The following is a 13,621-nucleotide window of genomic DNA, read 5'->3' on the forward strand; positions in this document are numbered from 1 at the left end:
ACCAAGTTGGGAAATCTTTAATAGTTTGGTCAACATGCTTGGAGAGAGCAGATTAAAAATAATCCAGGGCAGCAGTGTGAAGATCTTGGTGGTTAAAAACAGTATGTCCGTGACTCTCAAACCAACTCGTTCTGTGCCATGAAAAAAAAAGGCATCCTACGTAGCAAAATGCTGGTGCCCAAATGGGGAGGACAATAACTGCCTGCAAAGAAATGGGATTCGGTCTGCTCATTCTCATTCACCAGTGAGAGCGAGGTCCTACCTGGATGTGTGTGATGGAAAGGTAGATAATGGGGAATTAGCTCAGAAAGCCCAGGAGAGAGGACTGTGAACACATTTCACCCTTGAGTACAAGGTCCCCTGCCCGGGCATTTCTTGCTTGGCCTCTCCTGCGTGTCCTGGGAGCACTTGCCATGAAGTCCAGGTCCCCTGGGCACAGACTGGCATCCTCCATGTCGCAGTGCTGCTCTCCGGCATGTCCCTTCCACGAGGACTGTATGGAGGCCCCTCAGGCAAGGCTGGCAAGAAGTCATCAAGAACCAGGAAAACAGAACGAGATGGAAAAGCCTGAGTGTCAGTGCTCTGGATTCGGCAGTGTCGATTTGTCAAACATGTCACATGATACGAGTTCCTGCTGGATTATTTCATCTTAAAAAAACATGAAAACCAATGTGAAACCGAACTTTATCCCCTTAGAGTCCATTTGTATCTATTGCTGTCACAGATGCTGGGGTAGAGGATCGGGAGGTCGTTGCCGAAGTCTTCTCCAGTACTGGGCTGGGGACCCCGTCGATGGCCTTGGTAGCTGCAGCCCGCCCCACGGGCAGCGCCAGGGGCTTGCTCTGCCCGTGCAGGCCTTGCCCACAGATGCGGTGGTGCCTCTCCCAGTCTTTGTGCTGGCAGAAAGAGCCGCAGTAGCGGGCGATGTTGCAGCCGCTGCACGTTTCGCTGGCCTTGCGACCGCAGTTCCAGCAGCTCTGAAAGACGGGAGACATGTTAAACTGTACTCCACCGACTGCAGGATGGTGTTTGCTCAGCAGCTGGGGAGAGGAGAGTTCCTCCCCTCTTTGGTCCCAAATCAGTCATATTAAAATGACCAAACCATAAATTCCCGCTCTTTCACAGCCTTTGCTCAAGGTTGCTCAGCTACGAGAGCGCAGGGCTTGCGGGGCTCCTCGTCCTTCTCCCTCACCTGACTCAGCAGCGTGGGCCTCCTGGTTCTGCAAGCGCAAGGAGCTTCTCCGGCATCCAAGCCGCAGCCTTTCCCCAGGGAAGAGGCTCCTGGAAGCACTCCAGCCTGCCAGTGCTGCCCCGGGAGCACCACCACCCGGCCACTTGCTCCTGGCAGGGAATCACTGGCACTCGGCAAGCAGCCAAAGCGAGCTGCTTGGGAGCAGAGCACTCCAGGACTGGCATGCACCAGAGCCGCCTCTGTCTGCCAGGAGCAGCAGGACAGGAAAACGACAGGAAAACAAGAAGTCCACAGAAGCTTTTGGAAAACTGGGTCACTGCTTTACAGATGTTTACACCTCTGTCTCAGCCAGTGGTTTTAAAGGGCATTTCCAAGACTGCAAAGCTATCAGGGCCAGGAGAGCTCTCAGAGCAGGTGTTAGGGAAGCTGGGCCTGCAGCAGGAGCCCATTCCCATGGGAGCAGCGCTGCCCTGAGCTGCCTAGCTCCTGCCAGTGATCTGGAGCTGCACGTGGGGACAGACAGGAGACAGGGGAACAAGATGCTCCACTGCTCTCTCCTACAGCGCAATTGATGCTTGTCTCGTTTCTTTCATGACTTTTGAAGCAGTTCCTCCCACTCCCATCACACGTTTACAAACCACTATGTTCCCCCTTTGGTGCTTTAATGGGGAAGTGAGGTCTAAACATACTTTTCTCTCAAAACACCTCATATTTACATTTTTTTTAAGCAGGAGAGCTAGGCACATCACACCATCGTACCATACACAGGATGCTGTGTTGGTCTTTCCAGAGCTCCTGCAGTGCTGAATCCAGGGCACCTAGACCAGCAGGGGCTGTGGAAACCTTGCATGGGAGGCAGATGGACCTGCTGCCCACGCACTCACGCAGCATCTTCACACTCATCTCCTCGTGGAGGAGAGATCAGCAGACTTTATGGGTCTTGGACATCAAAAAAACCTCAAGACCGTTTGGGGAGAGCAGCTGCCCACCTGTTACCTGGGGCAGCTCCCTAGGAGCCAGCTAAACTAGAGTCTCCAAGATGATATTTAGCGTGCTTATAGTTATTGCTTGGAAAGATTTTTAGAAGGAGGAAGGGATGTGGAACCTACAGGCTCAGCATGATGGGCAGGGCACATCTTCCAATTCTCTCCTTCGACGTTCCTCACTGCTCTCCCACCCCGTTGGCCATGGCCAGGACCTGGCTCCTTACCTCTGTGGACTCCTCCTGCTCATTTATGACTAAGAAAGCATCCTCAGTAGCTTGGCGCTTGGCGTCTGCAATGGTCTGCTCCATCCGCGCCCTCTCGGAGGCAATCATCTCAAATGCCTTCTGCTCAGCCTCTGCCACAGCCTTCTGCACTTCGGACATGGCCTGACGCTTCACCTCATTCACGGCTTCTTCTGGAAGGAAACAACGGCCTCACCAACCAGCCTTTGGAGCGCAGCAAACCTCAGGAAGCTCCTCGGACGGGCTGAGTTGCTGCACAGCTGTGCTCCAAACAGCTGGCTTTTAATGCCAGTTAGAACTAAAATCTAAAATCTAGTCCCAGGCCTTGGTAGCTGAGCAAGCCAGATGTGTGTATCGTGGGACTTTCGGCAGCTGGACTTCTCCAGTTTCCGAAGAGCAATCCACAGCATCTGTGTTTACCTCAAATCACTTGGTAGAGTCACTTGCCAAGGTCGCTAATAAACACTTACCAGCTTTTTTCCATATCTCTTCAGTGACATAGCCTGCTCCCGACCTGCTGCTGAACTCCCGCAAGGAATCTGTTGGAGGAAGGGATACATGGAAAGGTTGGTAAAGCCTCCTCTCACCTGCCAGCTTTCGGAGAAACAGCCACCCACCAGATGGGCCTACACAACGCTGCTGCATCCAGCATGTGGCACAGCGTAGGCTTAACCAGCTAACACCCAAAACTAAGGCCATTCCTCAAACATCTACATGATAAATGTCAACATTTAATTAGTGTCCTGCATAATTTATTACGGCGGGTAGCCCATTTTCATCTCCTGGTGCTTTGTAACAACACGCCATATTTATAAATACATGCCATCAAACATCTGCACTGTCCAGTGACTTTACACATCAATCTATACAGTAGCTTGCAAGAAATGCAGCACTTTCCATTCCCGAGGCAATCCAAAGACTTATACTGATGGACACACTGTACTGCAAGACCTCTTGCTGCTGGGGTGTACACGCTCCAAGCACCCATAAATCTACCAAGTGATGGAAACACAATAGGACCTCAACATAGAATACAGTTGCACAGGAAAGCTTTTTCAATCACCTAGTACTGTCCTTTTATCTCTAGACCTTTTTAAAATGTGAAAATAATTTTCTTTTGGCCAGGCCAAATGACACCAGCCAAACAACAACCGAGCCATGGCCAAGGGCAATGGGAGAGCAAAAAACCCTTCAGGAAGGTCTCGGGGTTCTGTAAGCATGTAACAGAGTGTGGTATACCTGACATACCCCACCTAGCAATAGCATTTGAAAAAGTAGCATTATGTTCCACAAGGGGAGAAAATATCATCCAAAATCCGAATTACTTAAACAAACAAACACACAAAGGTCATTTATAACATCTTGGGACTATAAGTATATTAGACAGACACATGCATCAGAAGCGTGTGATTATCGGGGCTTTAATTTATTAGCAGGCACACTGTGCCCCCTCCAAGAGCTCATTCTCATTCTCACTGTCTGAGAAGTATCAAAACTTGTTCTACTGCAGCTAAATTTGGCCTTTACCTTAAATGAATGGTTCTTTCTGACAGGCAGGAATATTTACTGTCTTTATTCAGCATACGCACAACAAGCTGATATACATCAAATTGAGATTTTTAGTTTGGCCATTTTCATTACTATTAGAAAACATTTTCTACCAGTAAATTGCTAGAATACTTTTTCATTACGGAATGATCAGGACTATTTTTAGCATTTGAATTGCAGCAGGCTGTATTGGATGGAAATTAGAATTAAATTCAAATGCAGAAAATTAGGATTTCAAACTTTTTTTTTGAAGTGAGTCAAGCATCCCTGCATACTGGAGGAGAAGAACATTCTCAATAAAGTTATATTGACTTAAAAAACAAAACCTAGTATTCATTATTCAACTTATAGGCAGTAGCTCTTATGCTCACTCCATTCTTCAGTATTTTTAGAATTAGTAGAACACACCATTTAATATCCTTTAGGCAGAATGGAAGGGGAAAAGGGGTAAAACCACCAATTATTTGTTGCTTTTTCACCTGCCCTGATGGTTTCTCATTTTTGAAGGAACTCATCCTCAACCTGAGTTCACTGACTCAGCCACCTGAGGATGATATTCCTTGGGCACCTGCAGAAGAAGCTGCTGCTGCCAAAAGTTGCCTTCACATTTCAGCAAACCCTGGTGCTTACCGAGGAGCTCAGTGATCCAGTTCAAACTTTGAAATCAGCTCTGCACTACTCGAGCACTTTGTTTATATTGTAGTTTGAATTCATGCATTCATTTCATATCTAGTATAGCTTTGTCATAACTGGACATCTGCTTCAAAGGGTTCGTTTTTCATGAAAAAAACCCCATCTATTACCCAGCCTGTGTACAAACCCTGACGACATCTCCTACTGCTTCCACTGCAACTGGTGGAAATGCGGAGCACCTGAAGCAAGCAGGGGGCAGCACAGGATGCTCCCACACGTACCATTGCTGATGGAGTCGGAGCTGCTGGGACTGTGCTGTCTGGAGATGAGCTCGCTCCCTGCCTTCCTCGTCTCGGCATTCTCACTGCAGCGCCTCTTCCAGTAGTTGAGCTCCTCACGGTCAGCCTCCTGACAGCGCCGCAGAACGGCCATGGAGCGCCTGGTCTTCTCCACCATCTCCATGATGCAGTTCAGTGCCTGTGGGGAAGGACACAGTCTCTGTCTTGGTAAGCTGCCTGTTCACACAGTTGTCTCCATAATTCCTCATAGGAGGAGACTGCCCCATTAAGACAAAACACCATTAAGACAAAACACCATACTGTTCCACAGCAGCAGTGCCTGTGCGTGGTGTTTTGGACAAAGTGGTGTTCAAGCAGATATTGCCATGCCACCCCTGTGACTGATGTTTGGATCCCAGCCCTCCATTCTCATGAAGGGGTGGAAAAGTACTCGCAGGAGAAGCAGAAAAGTTCCTGCACAATGGAACAACATAAGCTATGACAAAAGCCCCAACAAGGGTCGTCTGTGACACCCCTCCCTCCTATGGCTGTGGGACATCTTCTCAAGATGGCCACACACAGAAGCGACAGCGGTGGCATGCCTGTTCCTGGAACAAGAAGGTGAGTGTAACAGGAGCCTTTGCCTCTAATCTAGAGGAAACAGGCCAGGTACTAGCTCTCCATGGCCATGTCCCAACTCACAGTACTCTGCTGCTGGCTCTCTACTCCACACATACGTCTGGGAAACATCAGCTTTAGAGCACAAGCAAGCTTAGTGTCTCGCTTTCACAAGTGTAGGAGGCTTTCTGTCCTCCCCACCACCCACCTTCTCGCACCATTTTTCTTCTACAAGTCATCTGAAAGCCTGGATATGTTATCAGCAACAATGAAAATGCAAATTGGAGCAGGAAGAGCACAGGGTTGTTGTACCCCCAAGGAGCTTTCCATACCACTAGCCTTTCCTTACATGATCGAGATGCTTCCACTCATCAGCCCACTCTCTCTCAGTTAAGCGGTGGTCCACCAGCTCGTCCTGGTATCCTCCATTCAAACCTGTCACAAACCACAACCAGAACAGTGATTAGACAGACCAAGTTCTCTTAGTGCTGGAGAGGGAATACGTCCCTAAAGCACTAAACAGATCTGTAATTCTGACCAAGTATAGCCAAGGTTTGAAAACACATCTCAGGGGCCTGGCTCTCTAGGTTCATCTCCTAAGCTGGGGTTTTTGTGCTTATGTCACTAAAGAGCAGGACTGGAGGCTGCCCAACATCCCACACAGCTCTGGGAGAGTGGGAATACTTTTTGACAGGCAACCTGGGCCTGTGTGTGTTCTCAGAGGACGGTCACAGGTTTGGATCTGATCCACCTGGGGAGCCAGTTCCCTCATTAGAAATTCACAGCAACTCCAAATTTGTGCTTCAGGTTGCCACACTGGAAAGACAGGGTTCACCCCCGACGCACCTCCTGGCCTGTGCTGGGAGACGGAGAAGGAGGCAAGGAGAGGGAGTCAAGATGGGCTCTCTCAGGCCCCACACACCTCCCTGCTCGGTTACTCTGAAAAGTTAACATCTGCTTTCCAGGCCTTCGTTTCTCCTGCTGGACTGTCTACGCTCGACTCAAACAGCAGGTCCTTTCTCCTCGTCCTTGAGGGCTCCAGCCTGCACACACCAATGCTACCTCTTGTCCAGTCTTTCCGTGGCTAACCTCTGCCAAATGTCTTGTCTGAAATTTGCAGCAACTCTTGCCTTTCTGCCTAAAATTATCCAGCGTTGGGGGTGAGTGGACAAGCACAGGATGTCAACGCGACCCTGGGACGCACTAGCTCAACAACTGGATTTCAAAGAGCCTACAAATACATCTTTACAATCCTCCTTACTGAGACTGCTGTGGCGGTCACGAACATCCCGGTGCTCCAGCATCTTGCTGGGGTCTCGGTACAGATGGGAAGATGCAATGTCCTCCAGGGTGTAGTGCTGGAGGGGTGGTGGTGTGGGGTGGAACTGCCCTGCAGGGTTCATGAGGGGGATGCTCAGGGCAGGACTGTGCCTCGGGGCCGGGCTGATGGTGCACACTCTCTTGGCTGGCGGCTCTGCTGGGAGAGTCTCTCTCTCAAAGCTGCTTTCTTCTCTCCTGCAACTGAACCAGCAGACACGCGCACTGGTTAGCCCGGCGCAAGTGTACTCAGGAATGAAGAGATGTGGATTTAGGAACAGGAGAGCATGGGAGGTGGTGATCTTAGTAGGAGGGGAAAAAAAGCAGGAAGCTAAAACACACTTAGTCTGAGAACACATCCAAGCAATGACCCTGTCCCCTCAAAAGAAACAAACAAACAAACCAAACTCCAGATCCAAAATGCTCAAATGCTGATATGCATCTTTCTGAGCACAACCCAATTGAAATTTTTCAGTTTTTATAATTTTGAAGCATGAGCTACACAATTATGCAATGCCTTTTACCTGGAATAAAAGTAGTGCAAATTAAAATGAACCCCATTCTCCTTAGCTGTCACTCTGTGTCACCCTTCTGCCAAGGGAAGCAGCTGGTGCCATTTCTGGAGAAATGCTCAGCTTTCCAATTCAAGTGTTTCAGACCTTCTAAATAAACAAGTCACTCTGGGACGAGATTTGCCTGAAAGCCCTCGCAGGTGATCCAGGCCAAACCCACAGTACAAGAGAACTGGGAGGAGGTATTAGAGGCACAGGTAACCAGCACTATCTTTTAACAATGAGAATTGTTGTTAGGAGCCATAAGATCCTGTTATTTAGCATGGGACTTTGTTTAAGGCTTTCTTTCAATTTTCCTGCTGTCCAACGTGATGATTTTAGATCACAGAATGACCAAAGCTCTATTTACCTGTCCGGACTGTGCCTCTTCCCATTGCCGTTCACCTCGATGAGCAGCTCAGAGGAGTCCGCTGGCGACGTGGTGTTCATGTTGAGCAGGATGTGCTCGTGCTGTGCCAGGTACTGGGACGGAGTCTGCTTGGCAGCTCGGGCACAGTGCAGCAGCTCTCTCTGAAGCAGGGGGAGGTTGGCCTGGAAAACACATCACTGTAAGTTGCGAGCCTGGGCTAGGCAGGCTGCAGAGAGGCAATTCCACCCATTTGCAGGAGAACTTCTCCATTCCCACTCTGCGCAGTGCCTGGAGCCTGTGGGCTCCTCTCAGTGGTCACTGCTCTCAGGATCTCTGCACTGCTCAGCTTCACCCACGTTGTCTCGTGGACTGAAGTTGCGGCATATGAGAACAAAGTTTCTCGGGACATAGTCTGTACGCCAACGCTTCAAATATTCCCGATTTGAACATTGGAAAATAAGACTACAGGATGAGAAACTGAAGAATGGAGGTTAGTCAGTCTCATTCATCCCTAACATGCTAGTAGACCGCGATAATGTTAGCCTTCTGCAAGACAGTTACCCCTGGTGATCACTACAGTCTGGGCAGTCTGTCTTGGACTTCAACAGACTTGCCCTGCTGCTTGGACTAGAGCTTGCCCATCAGGGACATGCTGCCAAACAGCAAACATGAACACACACAGCGTTAGTGAGAGCCATCTGCTCACTGCCACCTTCAGAAAGGGGATCACAAACGGCCGAAGGGGGAAGTTCGTCGCCTCCTGCAGCTTGCAGTGAAATTCCTCAATTGTCACCGTTGAGTTCTGAGAAAAGAAATTAAGACATGAAATGTCAGTTTGTTCTCATTTTAGACACTCGGTGAAGTGGCTCAAAAGGAACAGAAGCGCAAGGGAGACGGCACCTGCCGTCGCAGGACTCACAACGCACACAGCAGATCCTGTCTGGTTGAGCCAAAAGCCTGGGGCCACCCGAGCAGAAAGAGCCGACACAGGGAGCGTGCGGCTGGCGCTGGGTGCTGCCTATGCCAGGACCCACCAGGCTGGGCTGCCAGGCCCTGCTGGGAGGCAGCGTGCCCAGCCAGCTCCATGCAACTCCAGCCAGATGGCCGGAGAAGTGGCAAGGTGGCCACGAATCCAGCCGGCCGCTACAACTGTCCACAGATCCTGAACGCTCCCTCCAGGCCCAACGAGATGCCTGCGCTCAGACCCGCTCATCTCAGCTGCCCCATGAGCCCTTTCCTCTCCTTTCTCCTCCCATGCAGCTCATTTAGCCCAACTATCCACCATCCAACAAGTTGTTTCCTACCAGCTGGCTGCTCTCTGCCTTGGCATGATCTTGCCCTGGCCCTACCTTCTATCCCTCCTGGCTATGCAGGCTGTTCACGCTCTGGAATGAGCGGCACTTGCTCTGCCACGTACCCAGCACGTGGTCCTGCTGCAATAAACTCAATCAGCAATGAGAATGACAGCCTGAGGAACCCAAACAGCTTACAGTTTGTATACATGCAAGCATTAAATGTAATTTTGCAGCAAGACTCCATTTGTTGGTTTTGCAAGGGTATTTTTAGCTGAATTTTATCTGCTGTCTAAAGGTGCAAAAGAACACGTACTGTTGGCACATGTATGCCCTAGCATCATGCAAATCCCAAGGGGAGGAATGGGGAGGAAGGGCAGCAGATGCACCAAAAATGTTATTTACCAAGCCATAATTGCCGATGGTCACAAAATTCACATGGCTGGACAAAAGCTTGCACAATCTTTTTTTTGTGCAAGCAAATCTACAAACACTTAAAAGGATCAGAATATTGCAGATCCAGGCCTGCTGCTGCAGTAAGAGGCTTCCTGGCTTCTGCTGACCTTGGCCAGAGCTAGGTTTGCTTTGCTAGTGGGCCAGTGTTAAGGATGAAAACCCCTTCCCACACAAAACTGGCTGCACCAGTAAGTGCAGCCTTATGCCTTGTGATAAGGAGGGGGCAAAACCATCTAACCTGTAGCCCTCAGACCAAAGCTTAGCCCAAATCCTTCTATATTTCCTCAAGTGCAGCTGCATCTGGGCTCTTAGCGAAGCAATGCAAACAGAGAAGCAATCCATTCTCTACAATGCACTGAAGACAGGAGGAAAAGCCAGCAAGTCTACCCAAAAATGCAACATCCACACACACACAGCATTGCACACGCATGCTGCCCACCAGCACAGCACTGCTAGGCAGCTTTTGCAAGTGTGAGGTTCTGCAGGCCTCTTTGAGGCTCAGATGTGGCCCGCTGCCGGCCGCACTCACCACTAGCGCCAGAACAAGGGTCCGGACCTTCTCCCCAATCTCTGGAGAGATGTCATTGCCAAACTGCTGCAGGGTCGTGAGGAAGCGCTTCAGTTTGCTGAGCTGTCGGGCACCGCAGGTGGCCGGGAGCTGCTGGTTGGTGAGTGAGGAGGATGAGGATGAGGCAGGACCATTGCTGAAACGCTGGGGTGGAGATGGGGCCCCATTCAGCGTTGGGGGGGAATGGTTGATCCCGTTGGGCACTGCAAATCAGAGAGGAGCCAAAGGCATTACAGGGCACTCTGCTAGGGGGCCATGTCCTCGTCACGTGTTTTTTAACAATATTTTGTTCTTACTAAGTCTTAGGAGAGAATGCATCATGCAGATGTCTGGTATGGTGTGAGATTCCACCCAGGATCCCTGCCCTCACTGCTGGAGCTTGCAGGCACGAGCTCCGCAAGAGTGTCCCGGGTGGCACATTCCGCTGCGGTGCCCAGGCTGCACGAGCACCTGGAGCACTTGCAGCAAGCTGGTTTTGCAAGTGCTGCTAGTGGCCTGGTCCCAACTGCAACGTTACCTCCTTTCAGCACAAAGTATGTTGAAAACAGCTACGTTTTAGAAGTTTGGGAACTCCACAAGGGGTTTGAATAAATTGTTGACACTGCCATGCTATGGTTGTGCAGTCCACAGACTGGGAAGCCCTTAAAGGCAACTGTGTACTTGAAGTCTCAACTTGACATAAAACCTAATATTTTTAGAAGTAAAAAGTACAGGAACATAAATAGAGCTGATCCACTGTTTCATCCTTAGGAGTCCAACCTGATGCCCTAGTGATGCAAGTGCTGAAGAAAAGCTTGCAAGTGGCATGAGGCTATAAAAGTGTTGGGAGCATCAGTGCTTGGAGGAGAGGCACCAGAGTGGGTGGTACTGAAAACCACCGACACATGAAATGGGCAGGGGAGACGCGTGGAGCTCCGCACAGAGGTGCCACGGCACCAGCTGCAGCAGGGATCCTACAAAATCCTCGGATTTTGCAAAGAGTGGCCCCAGGGAGAGCTTTTCAGAGAAACCAGCAGGAAGAACTTGAACAGTTAAACCGCACCGGGGCTCTCCGAGGCCTGAGGTTACATGGGCTCACACACCTGGACCCGCCGTGGTGCACACGGGAAGAAACCGGCACGTTACCCCAAGTCAGTTACAGATCCCAGGAAAAGATAATTGTAAACAGATCATCAAAGTCGCTCATGCTAACCAGGAGGGGACCAGTTTTTCTGGGCCGCAACCAGGATGCAGCCCTTTGTAAGCAGAGAGATGAAGAGATGAAGGGGAACTCTTGTTTTAAATGGTGCAAGCGGAGGAGCACGGTGCAATTTTATGACAGAGCAGGGCAACTTGGACAGCAAGTCTTGTCCACAACACCTTCTCCAGCCCGGTGGAGACGCAGAGATGCGCTGCAGGTATGAAGGGCAGGACAAACTGTATGTGATGTCCTCACCACTACTGCACTAAAGCAAACACCAAACTAAGTTGAAAGTCAAGGATTCTGGTGATGACTCATAACCAGCTCTTATTTCATGACAAAAATGGTGAAAGCCAAGAGAAAGTCTTTTAAAGAGGCTCAGATAACGGAGGTCTCTGCATTCTGAAAGCCTCAATGAAGGCACCTTACCCCACCTGCACGTTACTTTACCGCAGAGTGACTTGGAGCCACCTGCAAAGTCTCACAGGGACATGCATTGCCAGGTGAACACAGTGGGCTGAAGCAGGACGATTGAAACCTAAGAGGCAAAAATAAACTTTGCCACAGGTTGCCCTTTACATTTCTCTTGCAAAGAGGTAATTAAGCAAACTGGAATCAGGAGTTCAAGCTACTTGGGGTTTAATAGTGTGTCAAACATCCTTTCTGTACAAATTAATTTCTGTCACTTTGCTAATGGCCTTTTCTGTCTCAGCAAAAGGAGAGCTATTTAAAAGTCTTCACTGCATACAGACGGGGACAATGTGTCTGGTGGGATAACCCAGTGATTTGTGCTATTGCCAGCACTGCTTGTTACATTACTGAATGTATCTCCTGAAAGAGAGCGGACTGAAAAAAATGTATGAAACTCCCTGCCAATGTTGCACTGTGAGGTATCAGGGATCTCACGAGGTTTTTAGGTAATACTGGCATAGTTAGAGACACAGTAAGCTTGGGGGAAAAAAAGTGAGGAGAAACTAAAAAATATATATACACGCCTTCTTAGAATATAACAGTATATATATTATATATTTAACAGATCATTCCATATCTAACTATTAAGTAAAACAGGTCAGCTTTGATCCTGAAAATATGCTTTGAAAATATGTTGGCTAAAAGAGAAAAAAGAGCCTGCATTCCTTCTAGGCTTTGGGAAAGAGGTTGTAGCCATGGAAAGTCCCCACCCATGGAAGTCACCTCTCAGGAACATCCTAAAAGAACAAGCGAGTGGCTCAGGAGTGAAGGCGACTTGTAGCTAGGCAAGGATGAACTGTAGCTGCATGGAAAGGATTAAGAGGAAGGATGTAGCAAAAATGGATAAAATCTGGATGGAGAGCAAGGAATGGACAGCAGGGAATACTGGATGGAAAAGCAGAAAAGAAGAAATATGCTCATCTTGATTTCAGAAGTGCTGTCTACAACGTGAGCTGCAGCGGCATAGGGAGGAATTCTCCAAAGAATCTGGGGAAAAGCCCAGCCCTTGGCTGAGCTGATGGCAGACCGCAATGCCTTAAGGGATTCCTCGTGGAAATCCACACAGCACCTGCAAGGAGAGGGCCTGGGGGCACTCCCAACAGCCCGGCTGTAGCAGGGAATGGCTGTCAAGAAGGTTACAGACCTTTTCAGATGTCCCAAATAGGCGGCCAAAAGCAGGAACCCTGAAGTTCTCACTTGCTTGTTTCTCTATGGGCTCAATTATGGGTGTCACGCTGCCTGCGGGCACAGGCAAGCGGCCGAAACATGGATTTGTGAGCCTCAGAGAACCCCACGGAAAAGCACTGTCCCCCATCAATGGCCTTACGTGCTGCTGGAGTGAAGGAGACAGGCCGGGGGCCACTGGGGTTCACGGGGGGCAGCGGCGGCATGCTGGGTGGCGAGGACCTTGACTGGATCTTCACTTCCACCAGCGAGCCGGGCATCACTGGCACCCTCTTATCACTGGCAACTGCAGCAGGAGAAGGAGGAGGAAATGTTAGCAACGAGAGGCACCGCCCGGCCCATCCCATAGGCACACAGCAGGCATCCCCAGACCCTGGCGGAGCAGTTTGGGCCAGAGATGCTCACTGGCCTGTTATCTTGAGCAGACCACGTCACCCCAAGACCTTCCCTCAAGGCTTTTTTTGACCATTTGCTTTTGCACAAGCCTCGTTTTTTTAAGAGAGTGGCACAGAAGTTGCCTCCCTGCAACTCCCGACGGCAAAGATGCCCCTGAGCCCGCAGCACTCGGTGTTGGTGCCCGTGGCCACTCAGTTTGGCAAGGCACAAGCAGCTGGTTTTGCAGCAGGCACCGCAGGAGAGCTGCCTCATTTATTTTCCTTATGGCAAGTCATCAGCAAAGCCAGTAAGGTAACAATTGAATGTCATATTCCTCATTTTTTATTGTTTTTCTCTTG

General features: G+C 49.7%; 1 protein-coding gene across 1 annotated transcript; it reads right to left on the reverse strand.

The window, feature by feature from the left end:
* CBFA2T2 (CBFA2/RUNX1 translocation partner 2) lies at positions 1–13,168 on the reverse strand. The gene is given in 11 exon segments (XM_026042492.1): positions 1–801; positions 804–977; positions 2,403–2,593; positions 2,891–2,959; positions 4,883–5,078; positions 5,847–5,932; positions 6,759–7,018; positions 7,736–7,917; positions 8,448–8,537; positions 10,013–10,254; positions 13,030–13,168. Coding segments are annotated over 11 exon segments (1,725 nt in total). The 5' UTR covers positions 13,148–13,168; the 3' UTR covers positions 1–684.
* Positions 13,169–13,621: the final 453 nt, after the last annotated feature.

The sequence above is a fragment of the Nothoprocta perdicaria genome, unplaced genomic scaffold (genome assembly GCF_003342845.1).
Source record: "Nothoprocta perdicaria isolate Ctin4 unplaced genomic scaffold, notPer1 scaffold_305, whole genome shotgun sequence".
Lineage (NCBI taxonomy): Eukaryota > Metazoa > Chordata > Aves > Tinamiformes > Tinamidae > Nothoprocta > Nothoprocta perdicaria.